The following is a 17,653-nucleotide window of genomic DNA, read 5'->3' as shown; positions in this document are numbered from 1 at the left end:
TTTTAAAGAGTCAGAAGCTAAACAATGGAAACAAGAGAAGTTCTAAAATGAGCAACTGTTGCAACACGTTACCCACAAAACAACAGGCTCAGCCTAACCCCAACCCTAAGTAATATGTTTTGAAAATGACACTGAGAAGCATCTATTGGATTTGCATGGATTCTGGGAAACATATTATCTGATGTGCCAGTCCATATTTTGTCAGAATAATAAAAGAAATATTCATGGAACTCTCACATAACCCCTGAAGCATGTGGCCCTGGTGACAGGTTAGAAAAGTTCTCAGATAGAACAGTTTTCATCACAGTACATTTTCTGACAGCTTGACACTCATCCAGGGACAACCATACTGCAAGTTCTAACTGTCCAACACTCGCAGGTAATTGCACAGAAGTAGATTTCTTTCTGGTTGCTATTGCTATGTTGAAAGCTCTTAAAAGTAATAATCTCAGCTAGGGGCTATTTTGCCTCCCACAGGATTTGTGACAGTGCTTGGAGATAGTTTAGAATGTCAGAATTTAAGGGTGATCTGATTATTAAGGGGCTAGCAATGCTGAACACGGCAGCAAGTATCATACAGTTGCCCACAACAAAGCATTACCCTGTCCAAAATGTCAGCACTGTGGAGGTTGAGGAACTTTGCCTAAGTGGACATCTTCCTTAAACTTGTATAAAACTATGTTTTGATTAGAGGCATGATTCAGTCTGTGTCTAACATAAAGTTTGTATTAATTAACTAATACCTGAAACACATGAATGTTAGAATTCATGGGATTTTTTAAATTTTTTGTTGAAAAGATACTGTACAGAGGGTTACAGTGACATGAGTAAGGTAATGAGTACATTTCCTATGGAGCATTGTTACCCCTCCTTTGGTTTTCTCCTACTATCCCTTCCTTCCCCACCTCCCCATACCTCCTCCTCCAGCTGTAAAGTTGGTTTTCAACATAGTGTCTTGTATGTCTCATTGTTACAATGGGTCAACCCATATCATTGTTTCAGCATTTTGTTATTTCCCTTCCCCTCCCCAAATTAGAAAAATGTATATACAAGACAGGGCACCAGAATCAAATACAGTAACAATAGGGCTCTTTTTTGAGGCAAACAGAAGACATAATTCAAAGTATGCTTTTGTCACAGCCATTCCTTGCCCACCTGATTTAAAGACTACACTGTGGGGGGGTAATACAGGATAGGTCAAGGTAAGCCATTATCCTTGGCACTTCACTCTTAGAGAGGTGTTCTCATAGCCTGTACTTACCAGAATTTGAGAATAAGTGCTTTCCTCAGCTTGGGGATTTGTTTTATGTGCATGGATGAAAGCAGAAAGATAAAACACTATTGAAATGGTTTTAAGAAGGGAGAGGGGAAATGAAGGAGAGTGACGGAGAGGATGAGTTTGGTCAGGACACATTGTATGGATGGATAGAAATGTCGCAACAAAACTACTAGAGACTAATAAAAAAAAAAGCTTTTAAAACTACACCTAACAAGACTTAATATTTTAACTATTTTAATTGTGCAATTCAGTTGCATTAGTTCATTCATAGTATTTTGCATCCATTAGCTGGTTCTCCCGGCTGAGAGAAATAAGTGATTTAAAATCACATTCCTGGATCCTATCGCTCTAAATGGAGCCTGTAGAGTTTACATACATGGGAGCATACAATTTATGACTATGCTAAATTTGTTTATCTTTTCATCATTTGGTGAACATTTGCATCTTTCCACTTTGGGATTCATATAAATAGTGTTGCTATATTCACTCATATACAAGTTTTTCTTTGAATACCTACCATCACTCCTTTATAAAGATTTTTATTAGCATGTATTAGTTGTAACGTTTCTTTTTCTTTTTTTTTTTTTGTCGGTCATGGGGCTTGAACTCTGGGTCTGAGCGCTGTCCCTGCACTCTTCAGCTCAAGACGAGCGCTCTACCACTTGAGCCACAGCACCACTTCTGGTTTTCTAGTGGCTTATTAGAGAAAAGAGTCTCACAGACTTTCCTAGCCGGGCTGGCTTTGAACCATGATCCTCAGATCTCAGCCTCCTGAGTAGCTAGGATTACAGGCATGAGCCACTGGCACCCAGCTATATTGTAACATTTCTATACATGCAGATGACATACCCAAAATCATCCCCTCCATCTCTTTCTCATCTCTTCTTTAAGCAATCTCTTTTTTCCCTTTTAAAGCAATTTGAAAAGGTTTCATTGTTCTTTGTTTATAAACTATTTTATGTAAAATACTTTGACCATATCCACATTCATTTCTGATTCTTTTAAGTATACCTGTAGGAGTAGAGTTGAACAAAATGGCACATCTATGTTTGACTGAGGAATATTCAGTTTCCATGTCCTCCATATCATAAACAACACACATTCTGTTTGAGTGCTGGAGTCCTAACCTTTCTTATGGGTGTTTATTGTTATCACATGGTAGTTTGAGGTCATTTTGCCTCTTCTATGCCTGTTTTTTCTTCTGCAGAATGTGTTTTATAATAGCACTTATCAAGTTGTTAGTCACACTTTCTTGTAGTTGGAAACAAATAGCTCAGAGCAATAACTTAAAGAAGAAAAGATATATTCTGCCTCGCAGATTTAGTTGTTTCAGTCCACATGGCAGGGAGGATATGGCAGAACAGCTCACATGATGTCAGCCAGGTAATGAGAGAGAGGGAGAGAGAGAGAGAGAGAGAGAGAGAGAGAGAGAATGCCTTGGCTACTGAAGGCATTCTCCTCCATTCTGTCTGGACCCCAAGCCTGAGGCATGCTGCTGTCCACATTCAGGGTGAGTTGTACCCTCTTAATTAATCCTGTCTATCTGATAATGCCATCACAGACACACCTAAAAGTGCTCTTTACTAATGCCCTAGCTTCTGCTGATCCAAAGGAGACTGACAATCGACATTACATTTCACAAGTCCTTCATTTGTTAACTTGACACCTAAACACAAATTATCTAAATTATAACATTCTGTCCCTGGACCCCCAAAGGGCTGTGTCTGTTTTATGATATACACCCGAGAATCTTCATCATCTTGAATTGTCCAAAAGTCTAAGTACAACATCTTTTCTGATACTCCAAGCAAACTCTTAGATATGACTCTCTGCAACATCAAATATAAAGTTGTGTACTTCCAAGATAGAATGGCAAAAAGTAAACATTCCCATTCCAGGGGAGAAATAGAATAGATGGAAGGTTTTAATCAAAGCAAGATCAAAACTCATCAGAGAAATCACTAAATCCTAAATCCTATGGTTCCATATCTGCCATCCAGATCCCAAGTGGCATGATATGACCTTCAACAGGCCTGGATAGCCCTGCCCCTACTACCTTGACAATTATAGGCCAAAAGAAGCCTGTCCTTTAGCATGATCCCACTTATCACCTGTGCTTTTACTTGGCAGATGTTCCACAATCCTGGCATCTCCAGCAGCCAGGGTCTTCATTTCAGTGTAGGATTCACCTTTGCTGCTACACGTATTATCCTCTCAGGGCTGTCTGTAAAGACTTGGAACCCACCGCAACATTGCCTCTGACAAGACATTCCTCTGACACCTGGATGGAAGTCTTCATAACCCCATAAGTCCCACATATGGCGGTGACATTAACCTCTGCATACCTGGGCAGCTAAGTGGGTGGAACAAACTCTATTTTAATTGTGTAACTTAGTGGCATTAGTTTATTCATAATATTCTCCCAGCTGAGAGAAATAAGCTGTTGCCTCATTGCTTTGTGAGCAGGACACCCCTCCCCAGAGACATTTTCCAATGAATTTATTCATTCCTACATGTGAGCCTGTAATGGGCAGGCTCTGGTTAATTCCTGAGCTGCCCTTAAGGCATCTTTATTACTGTCCTCATAGGGACATGGGAACATGAGCAAAATCAGAATGAGCAACTGTCTGTTCTGAGGTTGCTAAAGGGGTCATTACCAAACACGTCAGCTGGTAGACACATGTCCCAATTTACTATCTGAGTGAATGGATTCTGTTCATATATTGTGAACTGTTATTGAACCAAAGGCAAGATTTATATACTTGTTACCTACAATATCATAAACACACATTAATGGATCATAAAAAGCATGTGTGTCCTAAAGCTACCAGCACAACTATGTTTATTGCAGCATTATTTACCATAGCTAAGATATGGAACCAACCCAGATGCCCCTCAGTAGATGAATGGATCAAGAAAATGTGGTATATATACACAATGGAATTCTATGCCTCCATCAGAAAGAATGACATTTCCCCATTTGTTAGGAAATGGAAAGGCTTGGAAAAAATTATATTAAGTGAAGTAAGCCAGGCCCAAAGAAACATAGGTCCCATGGTTTCCCTTATTTGCAATATCTAGTATAGGTATGAGTCAAGCGGAAAAGGTCAGATAATGTGATGTCAGGAAAATGAACCCTTAGATGTGTATTTTAATGTTTTTTTCTTTCATGCATGTGTTTCTAACACATTTATAAGATTATCTCTTTGTTGCTTTGTATGTCCCTCCCCCACAGTATAACCCCTGCTTTCACTATATTTGATGTCAGTATAACTTGTGGAGGAGATGGGGAAAAACCAGTTGTTTAAGGATACAGGTGGACCTGTTGCAACAATGAGAAGTACAAGTTGTCATGCCCAAAACGAGCTTTACAACGTTGGTGCGGGGGGGGGGGGGGGGGGGGGGGGGGAAGGAGAAGGATTGGGATTAGGGGGGGAGGGGGGAGGCTGGGAAGGGATGTGAAGGGTAAACAAAGGAGGAGGCTGCAATGCTTGGTAAGAAATGTACGCATTATCCTGCCCATGTAACTGTAACTCCTCTGTACAGTATGTTCACAAATAAAATTAAATTAAATTTAAAAAAAAAAAAAAAAAAAAAGCATGTGTGTCAACAAGTAGCCTCTTGCTCCTGGCTAAGGGAAGGAAGCTATTTCAAATACATTTCCCCAGTAATTTTCCATCCCAAATCCTACTTGGAAATCATAGTCTAGTTAGTATCACCTGGTCCTCCACCATCATGCAAATACGTTTGTATACATGAGACTTTGCCTGGTGCTACGTGGAGAATGCATTAAGAATGAAACCTCAGCTGCTTATCTTGCTTATCATCTAAACCCCATATTCAGCACAGATCCAGTTGATCTCATACTAAGATAGATCTTGTCTTCTGAGGATTTAAAATGCAGTGGGATGAGTGGACATAAGCAACATAGACCATGATTGAAAGCAGTAAGACTAATTTTTAAAAGCAAGCAACTAACATAAATGAATGGAAATTTTCTTTATGTCCACAGTTGTACCACATCCTCCTATGAATGTGACTTTGGAAGTAAAGCATCCAAAATACAGAAAACCATACCTGTGGATAGAATGGCAACCACCCATCATTGTTGATGTAAGATCTGGTTGGCTAACACTACAGTATGAAATTCGATTAAAACCCGAAAAAGCAGCTGAGTGGGAGGTGAGTCAGACAGAAGCTTGTTGAAGCAACCATGTCTCCTATAGCAAGAGTGAACCCCTCACAACCAAGAACAGTTCATTTCTCCAATGGCTTGGCCACTGTGCTAACATCCCCAAGCAAATGTAGGCTATCAGATAGGAAATTCCTCCATCAATTCCTCCTTCTTTTGGAATTGAAGGAGGCCCAGTTTCACAGCTCTCCTGAACATAACTCCCTGCACTGAACAGGACAGTCTTCTGCCGTGTTTCTAAGCCCTCTTCTTCTTTGATATATCTTCAATGTAGACACTTTTAAAAGTACTTAATAATGCTAGGACAGGAGGTGAAGGAATCCCAGTGTCCATGAATAATGTCTGTGTTTCTGAAGAAATAATTTTAAACACTTCAATATGAAGAAACAAAACAAGAAATCAATCATGATAGTTTACCCTTAAATAATTTAGTAGGCATCCCTTTTTTTTGTATAGCCAAAATAATAGGATCAGACAGAGGAAATGAATCAAAATTCTTTAGCACCATTCAGTAGATAATCTGCATTGTAATCTTTCCCAGTTGTTTCAAAAATATCTTTAACAGCTGCTTTGTTCAAGCCAGAATCCAGCCAAGGGCTGCAAATAGGGCCTGGTTGTTATATCTCTTCCTTTGGATGCACTCAAGATGCTGGTCACTTGTACCACCAGATGCCCTGCTTTCTTCATTTGTCTGTCATTTGTTGTAGAGCCATTTACCTAATTTCTCTACCTTTGTATTTCTTGTAACCAATCAGATCTAAAAACTTGGTTAGATGTTGGTTGAGCAGTTATTGACAAGTATACTTCATCATATCAAGAAACACAGGCTATCTAGCTATATATAAATAAAGTTAGGTATAAATGATATTAAGACTGACCCCTAGAGATGAAAACTAATCCCCTGCTTACAAAATCATGTTTAATGTGTACACAATTACTTCAACATACATGAACACCCAGTTGATTTCCAACTGGTAATTTTAATACTAATTAAAAATCCTTGAATCAGTTTCTTCAAGAAAAAAACAGTAAAACTATTTTTGTATTTTTATAATTTTTCTATGTTTACAGTGTTAAATTTATTGACATCTGTCATTCATAAAATAGAATTGGAGGAGGGTAGAATAATTGTCTTTCTCAAATAGACTTCAAAATGAAAAGATACAAAATCTGTTAATTTTTGTGTGAACAGTTTTTTTATTGAGAAAATACCATACAGAGGGGTTACAATTACATGAGCAAGATAATGAGTACATTTCTTATCAAGCATTGTTTCCTTTGTTTCCCCTTCTCGTCCCTTCCCATCTCCCCAGAGAAGGATCTGATAGCCCGCGTATGATCATCTACCCTAGCACCTCTGATAGTTTATAATTTATATAATTTATTTTTGATAATTGTTTCATAAGAAAGGTCAGTAGTGACTTCTGCTTTCCTGTTCCTCTTAAGACTCATTTTGCTGGGCAACAGACCAAGTTTCAGATTCTCAGCTTACATCCAGGACTGAAATACCTTGTCCAGGTCCGCTGCAAGCCAGATCACGGAAACTGGAGTCAGTGGAGTCCGGAGAACTCCATTCAGATACCTAGTGGTAAGTGTCTTGGCCTCTAGTTCTCTTCCTAAATATTTTTATGTGATAAATTTGTGTGTAATGACTACTAACAGCTTTAACCAGAAGAATAAGTAGAAATGGATTTGTCATCTCTTTACTCAACACAAGGGCATCTGGAAATAATGTCCAAGCATTGCTCCCCAGACCACTCACTGTCAGTGAGGATCAGCTTCTAAAATAAGGCTGAAGTCCTGGTCTTGACCTGTCTCTGGGGGGGGTTAATGATGTGTCATCCCACAGTCTCCATTTGTCTCCTCTCTATCATGTAAAGGGTCCAATCATGACAGGTCTGAAAAGTGGTATCCTTTCTCAACAGTGAAGACTTATTAGACTGAAGTCTCTGTGAAGGATTCATGATATCTTAGTCAAGGCACAATATATGAGATGATCTCAGTTCTAACAAGTGATGTAAATATGGTGTCATTGTGCATTACTTTTTTAAGTTAATTTTATTGTCAAGGTAATGTACAGAGGGGTTACAGTTACATAAGTAAGGTAGTGAGTACATTCCTTGTCAAACATGACCCCCTCCTTCATTTTTCTCCTACTTTCTCTTCCCCCCAACTCTTTCCCCTTGTTGTACAGATCTTGTGGGTATCGCTGTTGCATTGGCTCCCTTTTTGTCCTTTGTCTCACCATTTTGTTCTCCCCCTTACCTTCCCTAACTCAGATAATATATATCATACATTGGGTATCAAAATCAAATACAGTGACAACAGGGGATAAACCACAGGAGGAAAACACAAAAGAAACAAGAAATCACATAGTACATTAAAAACAACAACAACGAAAAACCTCTTATGTCCATGTCTTGGAGTTCATTTCTCTCAGCATCATCGTATATGGTCATATGCACATAGCTATTGAGCTATTCTGTTCATCTTCTAGGAATATCCTGGACATATACTAATTATTACAAATGAGGGAAACTATGGTTCCTATGTTTCTTTGGGTCTGGTTTACTGATTTTCTTCCAAGACTTTCCAGCTCCTTACAAATAAGGCAGTGTCATTCTTTCTGGTGGAAAAATAGAATTTCATGGGGGGGGGGGGGCGTGGTGTATCACATTTTCTTGATCCATTCATCTACCAAGGGGCATCTGAGTTGGTTCCAAATCTTAGCTATGGTAAATAATGCTGTGATAAACATCATTGTGCTGGTAACTTTAGTACGGCCTTGTTTGTGATCTTTTGGGTAAATGCCCAGAAGTGGGATTGCTGGGTCATAGGGGAACTTTACCTGTAGTCTTTTGAGGAACCTTCATACTGCTTTTTAGTATAGTACTGTTCCCTTTTGGTCACATTCCCTCAGCCTCTTCAGTAAATAGTGCTGGCAAAATGGTTAAACACCTGTAGAAAAGTAAAGATAGATCCTTATATATCACCTGGCACCAGAATCAATTCCAAATGGACCAAAGACCTCACGGTAAAAGCAGATACCATGAAAACATTACAGGAAGGAATAGGAGAGACTCTAGGGCTCCTTGGCACAGGCCAAAATTTTCTTAATAAAGACTCAGAAACACAACAAATCCAAGAAAGGCTGGACAACAAATCAAAGAAAGGTTGGACAAATGGGATTTGCATTAAACTTCAGAGCTTCTGCAGGGCAAAGAACATAGATACCAAGATCAATAGAAAGTCCACAGATTGGGAGAAGATCTTAACTAGCTATACAACAGACAAGGTACTTCTGACTCAAAAAATTAAATCCTCCAACAACAAGTCCTCAAAGAAACAACATCCCCATTAATAAGTAGGCTAACGACTTAAAGAGAGACTTCTCTGAAGAGGAAATAAGAATGGCCAATAGACACATGAAGAAATGCTCAACTTCTCTGGCCATAAAAGAAATCCAAATCAAAACAACATTGAGATTCCACCTTACCTCAGTTAGAACGGCTATAATCAAGAAATTTAATATCATCTTGCATGTCTAAAGTACTTAACTTTATCACGTCTTTATCTTGCTTCCAACATTCTCAGGTAAAATGTAATTATCACTAGGAACTAACAGTAGGAAAACAAATTTAGTAAAGTTAATAATCTTTACTCTCCAAACTCTAGCTCTTTGGAAGTTATGAGGGCTTTACAAGATTAGCATGTGGGAAAGAACACTGAACTATAAGGGAGAGCATTCCTCTAGTCCCATGTGGGCTCATATTAAAGAAAAGCAAAGGATCTAGAGCTAGAAATCCTGACTTCAAATCCTGATTTTTTTAACTCTGTAAGTGAAAGAACCATGAAAAAAATCACTATTTGAGCCTCCATTTTCTCATCTGTAAAGAAAGGCAATGTTGCTAAGCTAAGCACTGCTGTCTTTCATTGTTATTACTTCAACTGACCATTTGACCTTTGGTTTCTTCTTAAAGATTCAACTGAAACAATATGTGAAAAGATTTTTAAATTAATAGAACGATGTGACATATATAACATATTAAAATATTAAAATATCAGTAAAAATCTAACCTAACATTAATGCTACTCTGGATTGCTCTTCAAGTCAAAAGAGATATGATTAGAGGGAAAAATTCAAGTGTTCAAAAGTTACATGCAAAAAAAGGATGTGATGCATTACATCGGTTGGTTGGTTATAATTGTTTAATGATGCGGTATGTGATCAAAGCTTTCTGGCTATTTGTTTTTTAGACTTCCCCACGGATGATACAACCATGTGGATCTTTGTGGCTGTTCTTTCTGCTGTCGTCTGTTTGATTACGATCTGGGCAATGGCTTTGAAGGGCTCTAGGTACTTCCTTGTCTCTCAGCCCTTCTTTCTATTATTGTCATCAGGGATAATGTCAAAAAAAGATAAACAAATGATGCATGATAATGATAACGAGCCTACAACCTACACATTTAATTTAACCATTAGTTCTAGTATGCTATGTTTATTGAGTTCAAATAAAACAACTTTTATCAGCACTAAGAAAAACAAAAATAGAGAGTGTGGCTTCTCTGACGTAGATAACTCTGTCAAATGGGGACTCTCATAAAACATGTAGAAGTAATTTGAAGATTAAAAATAATGTTTCAAGAATCACAAAGTAAAAAGATAAGTCATTTATATAATCTCACAAATTATTTTACAGCATGGTGACCTGCATCTTTCCACCAGTTCCTGGGCCAAAAATAAAAGGATTTGATACTCGTTTGCTGGAGGTAAGTCCAAGAAGAAGAGAATGTAGTGTGACTAGCTACTTTTAATAAATAATTTGCAAATGCACATACTACTCCCATCAACCCAGTCTGGCTACTTCTAATCTCTCTCCATCTGTGCTTTGTGCTCCGCCTGTGAGTTAATAGAAAGAGTTATCAGGTCTGAGAGTCCTCACCAGCAGACATTAAAAGTTGGAGGGCAAAGAACAAAAGCCACAAGAACACAAAAATTCAAGGCAATGAGTGCTAGATTCACCAGGGATGCTAATGACCACACACATACCCATTCTATACAAATAATCAGTTTCGATCTAGGTGATATTTTCACGAACACAAAACAAGTACTTGCCATGGCCACCTCCATCTTACAGTGCTTACAGCTTCCATTTGACGTACTCTACACAAGAGACCACAGTGACAGAATATGTCATGACCACTCTTGCTCAAATTGAGCAATCAGTTGAGTCTGGATCAGTAGAGTGAGGGCTGGTGTTCATTGGGATGCATTTAGAGGAAAGCAAACGTAAGTGTTTGGAATGAAAAGAGCATTCAGGACATTTTCAATTTCTCTCAGGTTGAAATATATAGTTTCAGTTTGACCTTAATCTTAAGAGTGATGTGTAGAAACATGGTTATCTGTAGATAAATGTCAAGTGACCCAGTGACTGTGAGGCCAATGGATCAAGAACATGAAGTAAGTCCCACAGAATTCTTGTCTACCAGATACACTTTGGTTGGGAATATCTGACCTGAGAGTACAGCTAAAGAACTAGGCTACTTACCCAATGCTGACACCACTTTCCAGTTGAGCAGTGACTTTTTTTTTTTCAAGCTGAGGTCTGAACTCTAGATTGTGAGCTTATGAGTCAACAACACTACTAGCTGAGTTCGTTTCTTTAGTTCATTCCTCAGATAGGGCATTGGATTTTTGCCAAAGATAACCTGGATCATGATCCTCCTATTTATGGCTCCTATGTCATCATGCTCACTTTTGTTATTGTTGTTGCTACTGCTGCTGTTTTAAGATAAAGTCATTGTGCCTAAGCTGGATCCTCCTGATCTTTGCCTCCAAATTAGCTGAAATCATATGACATGCCACAACTCCCTACTTAGCACTGGCCTTTACAGAGTCAACATGAAGATCTCAGTGAACTAAAATACTTTCTAGGGCACAATTCATCTGCTAGTCATAGAGATCGAATGATAATATAGCTACTTGGTTTTAAATTTAATATTTTTGTACACCATCTCTAGTACTCAAAAGGTATTCCCAGAGAGGCATCAACTCTCATCTTAAAAATGGAGACACGGGGATTCAGATAGCAGCTTCCCTAAGATCCTATATACCAGATAAGTAATAAAACCAAGGCTTCACACCACTAGAACCTAAACCAGAAGAAAGAAGAGGGGAAGTAAGAAGAGGAGGCAGGTGGAGTTAAAAGGAGGAGTATGGAGTACTAAAAGGAGAGGGGGAAAGGAATATAAGAGGGAGGAAATATAGATCAGGAAAAAGAGAAAGGAGGAAAAGAAAGATCAAAGAAATTGAAAAGTGGCAGAATAAGAACAAAGAGATAAGAAAAAAGAGATGGGAAGAGGAAAGTGGGAAGACAAGAAGGGAGAGAAGGAGGAAGATCAGTAAAAGAAGAATGAACAAAAGAACCAACTTCCTATTGCCATCTTCTGGAAGGTAGCAGTTGGGAATACCTCAAAGGCCAGCAGCCACATCTCAGAATCATTCTGCCAGTGAATTCCAAGTGTCAGATGTGTACATGAGCACTTTGGTTTACATGTTTTACAACCTTTGTAAACTTGATAGGTGTATGTTTATAAGTCGTATACTGATTGTCCATTAAGCTAATGATTTTTTTTTTTGGATCCGGTCATGGGGCCTGAACTCTGGGCCTGGGCACTGTCCCTCAGCTCAAGGCTAGCTCTCTACCACTTGAGCCACAGTGCCACTTCTGGCTTTTTTCTTATGTGGTGCTGAGGAATCGAACCCAGGGCCTCAGGCATGCAAGGCAAGCGCTCTACCACTGAGCCACCTTCCCAGCCCCTAATGATCTTTTTTTTTTGCTTAGAGAGAGGCTACTTTTTTGCTTAGAGAGAGGCTGGCTTAAAGAAAAGCATTTGAACGTAAGTACCAGAAGGTGATTATAGATGGCCTGATAGGCACCTATATAGCATTCTGGGGAATTCTTGAGGCTGCTCACAAGAGCCTTCAACCCAGCCAAAGGAGATAGAAAGCTCCCATTCCAAGTCTTAAGTAAGACCCAGCATGGCCACAGCCTTAGGAGAGAACCCCTTTAATCTCTGCTCAGGTTGATGAACAGACAACACTTGACTGCGATACCACCTGTGGCATGTGATACAGCTAACACCCACCTCTCCTTGTGTCTTTGTTTTAATAGAAGGGTAAATCTGAAGAACTCTTGAGTGCCTTGGGATGCCATGACTTCCCCCCAACCTCTGACTGTGAGGACTTGCTGGTGGAGTTTTTAGAAGTGGATGACAGCGAGGAACAACAGCTGATGCCAGCCAACTCAAAAGAACACCCAAGCCCAGGCGTAAAACCCACACACCTGGATCCTGACAGTGACTCTGGCCGGGGAAGCTATGACAGCCATTCTCTTCTCTCTGAAAAGTGTGAGGAAACCCAGGCCAGTCCTCACACTTTCCACACTTCCGGGGTCCTAGAGAAGCCAGAAACTCTTGAAGCAAATATTACTTGCCCCCAAGATTTCCAGAGCATACCAGGGGAAGGCAATATCCACTACTTTCATGCTGATGAATCTAAATCTTCAACCTGGCCTTTACCACAACCTGGCCAACACAACCCCAGATCTCCTTACCATAGCATTGCTGACATGTGCAAGCTGGCTGGAGGCCCTGTAGGGCCCATAGCTACTTTACTGGACAAAGCAGGCCAAGATGCTTTAAAGTACTCTAAAACCATGGCAACTGAAGAGGAAGAAGAAAAGACAGTTGAGCAGGAGGTGGAAAGCTTCTTCCATCCCAAGCCAAAGCAGGATACAGTATGGCTGCTTCCTCAGGAGGAGAGCCCCTTGATTTCTGTTAAACCTCTCGATTACGTGGAGATTCATAAGGTCAACAAAGATGGAGAACTAACCTTGCACCCAAAACAGAGAGAGAACAGTGAGCAGACAGAGATGTCTAGGGCTCCTGATTCCAGTAAAGAGTATGCCAAGGTGTCCCGGGTCATAGATAACAACATCCTAGTGTTAATACCAGATCCTCGGGCTCAGAACGTGGCTTTGTTTGAGGAATCCATCAAGGAGAGTCCACCATCGCTTCAACAGAATCAGTCAGAGAAAGACCTGGCCAGCTTCCCTGCGACCTCCAGCAAGTGCAAAAACCAACAAGGCGGGCTGGATTACCTGGACCCTACATGCTTTATGCACTCCTTTCACTGATAGCCTGACAGATGAGAATGATTGGTTGAAATGTGATTTTTTTTCTTTCAGGTAACACTACAACAGTGTCATGAAGGAATGCTGTGTGCTGTGTGGTAGTGAATGGCTCAAGAATGTGGGTAGAATGACACTACGTTTGCTTCTTTTCACTCTCCATGTTCAACCACTTGCCTTTTTCTAACAGCAGTTTCCAAAACACATCACTTTGTCACTGAACTGTGATTTGTCAATTTGGTTTGGGTTTTTGTTATTGATGTTTTTTGGTGTGTTTTTTTTCCTCTTAGTGATAAAGACTTATGTGTTCAATGAAATAAAAGCACATTGCTTAGTATTCCTGAGGGGTGCCACTGGGTATATCCCCTTTAAAAAGCTTTCGTGGTTTGCTAGGAGGTAGGAAGAAATGGAACTGTCAGAAAGACTTAGCACAAGAGATGGTAGATATATGGGAAATGCCATGAAAACCACCTTTGAAAACAAATTGCTTACTTAACCCTTTACACTCCTTTTTCATTTTACAACAGTGACCCAAACAAAATATATTTTTTAAGGAATCCATTCCAGGATACCTACCAAAAATGTCTGCATCAGTCTTTTACTGATCCATTGCTGAAATGCAAATAAAATAATGCCTCTCATTTTGTAAGAGTTAGTTTGAATGCATTAAGCATGAATTTCTCACCCTAAATTTTATTTCCTTCTGATCCCTCTGGCACACATAGTTTTTGGAAAGTAAACTTTTCTTACACAAGAGGCAAATGAATCTCATTTGGTAAATCTTGCTTCCTTTTAGCAGGACCAGTAATTTATTATACACCCGAATGTTTCCTTCACAGAAACAAACAAAAACAATCCCCAAGACTAACTTTAAAAGATAATCATAGCAGGATGCTAATAGAAATGCTGCCTTACTGTACATACAGATTCTACTTTAATACAAACCTGTAAGTTTAGCAATGTATTTTTGAAGACTATTTTTCTATTGCTTAGGTAAAGTAAGACTATTTTCTATTTCCCAGTGCAGCCGTTTACGTATCCAGTGGGCACAGTACTTTCTGCTGTTAAGTTATAATGAGTATTCACAGTGTGTCACAGTTTGTGGAATAAAATACTGTAGTAACCCAAAGCCCACTGAGGAATATGAAATAGGTGACAAAATTCAGATTGCAACACAAGAATGTGCATTATCTGATTCTTCTTCATCTCCAGGATAATTTAAACAACAACAGACCTACCAAGTTAGAGTTTTAGGACTCTCCACAGACCAGAAATGAATTTTCCTGTGAGTTTGGGGCTTCTGCCTATCTATAGGTGAGTCTTTTCTTTAAACATGCTGCGTCAGAGATAGAGATTTGGCTTTGTTTTGTTTTTCTGGGCAGTCTTGGATAGCAAAAGAATTTTAAGCAAAACCAGGGATTAATATCTCTCTGGAGTAGATGTATTTGCAAAACTTTGGCAGAAACAGAACTCACATCAAGAATGTCCAAATGGAAACCAGATAGGACCAGTTTCAAAGGTGGAATATGATTAAAACAATCTGCAAGTCTATGACAAGGACAGGCTCCCCGAGGAGGGTCAAAACCCCCTTGGGTCTCCATTTTAACAGGAGCCTCCATGACTTATCTACTGAACAGAATGCTCCCTCCCTCTACTTTTCATTGCACCTACTGGCAAATTTATTCTTGTCTACTTACGATCTGTACATTCAGAACATGAGTTCATTCATCTCCATGAGTTAAATATTCATCAAATCCATAGTGATAGGAACTGGACCCAGAAGTTCCCTTGTGATTGAAACACATTGTCAGTGTTTTCAGAAATATAAAAATAATATATCAGAAGCTGTATTTCCCCACTATTTAAACATCTTGTGAGAAAGAGAAACATTTGGGAAAACTGCTAAGCTTACTCAGTACTCTAGATCCTCATTAATCAGTGATTGAGGATTAACTATTGGCATCTCCTGGTTGCTACTGGAAACTCTATTACCAGCACCTCAGGGCCTATCCTAGATCTCCAAAATCCATATGTGCATCTTACTAATGTCCCCAGTTAATTCATGTGCATGCCGAAGTTCTAGAAGTATTATTCTTTATACCATTTCCACTAATGGGGATTTTTGTGCTCAAAAATAACCCTGTCTTATGTAGATCAAATCTGTTTCACTTGCAATGAAAGGAGAAAGCAAAATCAAAAACAATAACAACAATAACAAAAACCAACATATTAGTGGTTTAAGATTCATATAATGGTGAATCTTTTGCTCATATGAGACTGACCTGAAAAATACACAAAACCTCCATGAGAACCAGAGAGTATAATATACTAAGGCTTTGACTAAGGAAATTAAACCTCAAAACCAACGTGGACAAAACCTATCCCTACATTAAACAACATTCTCCAGTTTAACTATTGAGATTATTTATATATGTATATACATGTTTATTTATAAAATATGACTGAGAAAATTAACTTGACATATCAACTGCTCTTATTGTTTGAAACTTAAATATCATCTGCTTTTGACATGTTATTATATATATATATATATCTTTTAAAAATATCAATTATCTTTCACTAGTCAAGTTTATAATTTATAATTATTAACATACTTTCTCTGATTTCTGAAGATGTTGAACTAAATAATCCCTAAGTCCTTTATAAATTCTGTCTGCTTGATTCCATGATTCACTGAATAGTTTCCTACAAAAATAATCTGACCCAATGCCTTGTATATTAAATAATTAGTCTTCATTATGGGACTGGAAGGCAATCTTCAGTGATGTGCTCATGATTGTTTAGCAACACCTCCCACTGGTCGTCATATGTCGTACATGATTTTGTTAAGTTCTGAGGATACAGTGCAAATGATATTCTAAGATTATGTGAAAAGAAAGACTTAGATAACAGACACATAAGATAAAACAGAAACATCGAATGAGACACTAATCTTTAGAATAGTGATTGCTTACTGACTTGAAGCCATGTTTATTTCTGCCAAACAGTCCCAGATGCCTTTTTTCTTTTCCATCTTTCATCATAGTTTACAAATAACCATTACACAAATAGCTTGAGTCTTGTGCTCCAGATTATAAAGTCATGCTTTTATAAACAGATACCTAAATATGAAACGTTATGAAGAACAAAACTGGATAGAGTCAATAGATGATTTTGTGGAAGCATATGATTCAAATAGCAAAATGTTCTCTGAGCAATCTTAAATGTCGATAAAATATCTTCATATGAGCACAAGTTACTGGCAACTGTGTCATTGATTTTTTTAGCAGATGTTACATTTTCCTAAGTGCCTATAACCAGTCCTGACACTGAGTTATGGACTAACAACTTGCTGTAGCTGGTCTTTTCTAGAAGGATCAGTCTCTTACTACCCAAATAAAATCAAAACAATGGTGACTCCTTATCCTGTGGTAATCCTACGGACTTGGTGAATCCTGAGTTAATGAGTCACTAGAGGACTTGAGCTCCAATGAGCACTTTGTCCTGGAGGAAAGCCAGTGTATTTATTTATTGTTTGCTGCCTGCTATTACCAATTATTTTCAGAAGGATTTAGCACCTTCGATCTCCTCAGAGTATTCAGTAAACAGGAAAGAACAGATTTATATAGGTTTTACAAAGTGCCTTTCATTTGTTAAAAAAAAAAAAACGGAAATATTTTAGTTTGCAAGATAAGTATATTGGTTAGAAAGTAAAATGTATTTTATATGAAGAAAGCAGGAGTAACCGGAAAGGGAATGACAATGTAATGTAAGGACTAATCAGTGAGCAGTCAGTGGGTTTGTAATGTATTGTTTAACTGAATCATCACAAAGCTGATGTGAATAATGTGAATCCCAGACTTTCTATTCTGAAACATATTGATGCTGTGTAAATAGCACTAAATTTTGTATGCCAGGGCCTAAAAAGTACAATATGTCACATGGAAATTTTGCACACTGATTAAAAACTATTAGTGAATTTGAATTATG

General features: G+C 38.6%; 1 protein-coding gene across 2 annotated transcripts in view; it reads left to right on the top strand.

The window, feature by feature from the left end:
* Prlr (prolactin receptor) overlaps positions 1-15,947 on the top strand; it is a 122,042-nt gene extending 106,095 nt beyond the window's left edge. For both annotated transcript variants that reach the window (XM_042690585.1, XM_042690584.1), the window contains exons 6-10: positions 5,292-5,461; positions 6,918-7,059; positions 9,729-9,828; positions 10,172-10,241; positions 12,647-15,947. In XM_042690585.1, the coding sequence (XP_042546519.1) occupies positions 5,292-5,461; positions 6,918-7,059; positions 9,729-9,828; positions 10,172-10,241; positions 12,647-13,669 (1,505 nt within the window). In that variant the 3' untranslated portion in view covers positions 13,670-15,947. The remainder of the gene's footprint in view (positions 1-5,291; positions 5,462-6,917; positions 7,060-9,728; positions 9,829-10,171; positions 10,242-12,646) is intronic.
* The last annotated feature ends 1,706 nt before the right edge of the window (positions 15,948-17,653 follow it).

The sequence above is a fragment of the Dipodomys spectabilis genome, unplaced genomic scaffold (assembly GCF_019054845.1).
Source record: "Dipodomys spectabilis isolate Male_0828 unplaced genomic scaffold, ASM1905484v1 ptg000138l, whole genome shotgun sequence".
Classification (NCBI taxonomy): Eukaryota; Metazoa; Chordata; class Mammalia; order Rodentia; family Heteromyidae; genus Dipodomys; species Dipodomys spectabilis.
This window is presented reverse-complemented; position numbering and strand designations above follow the sequence as displayed.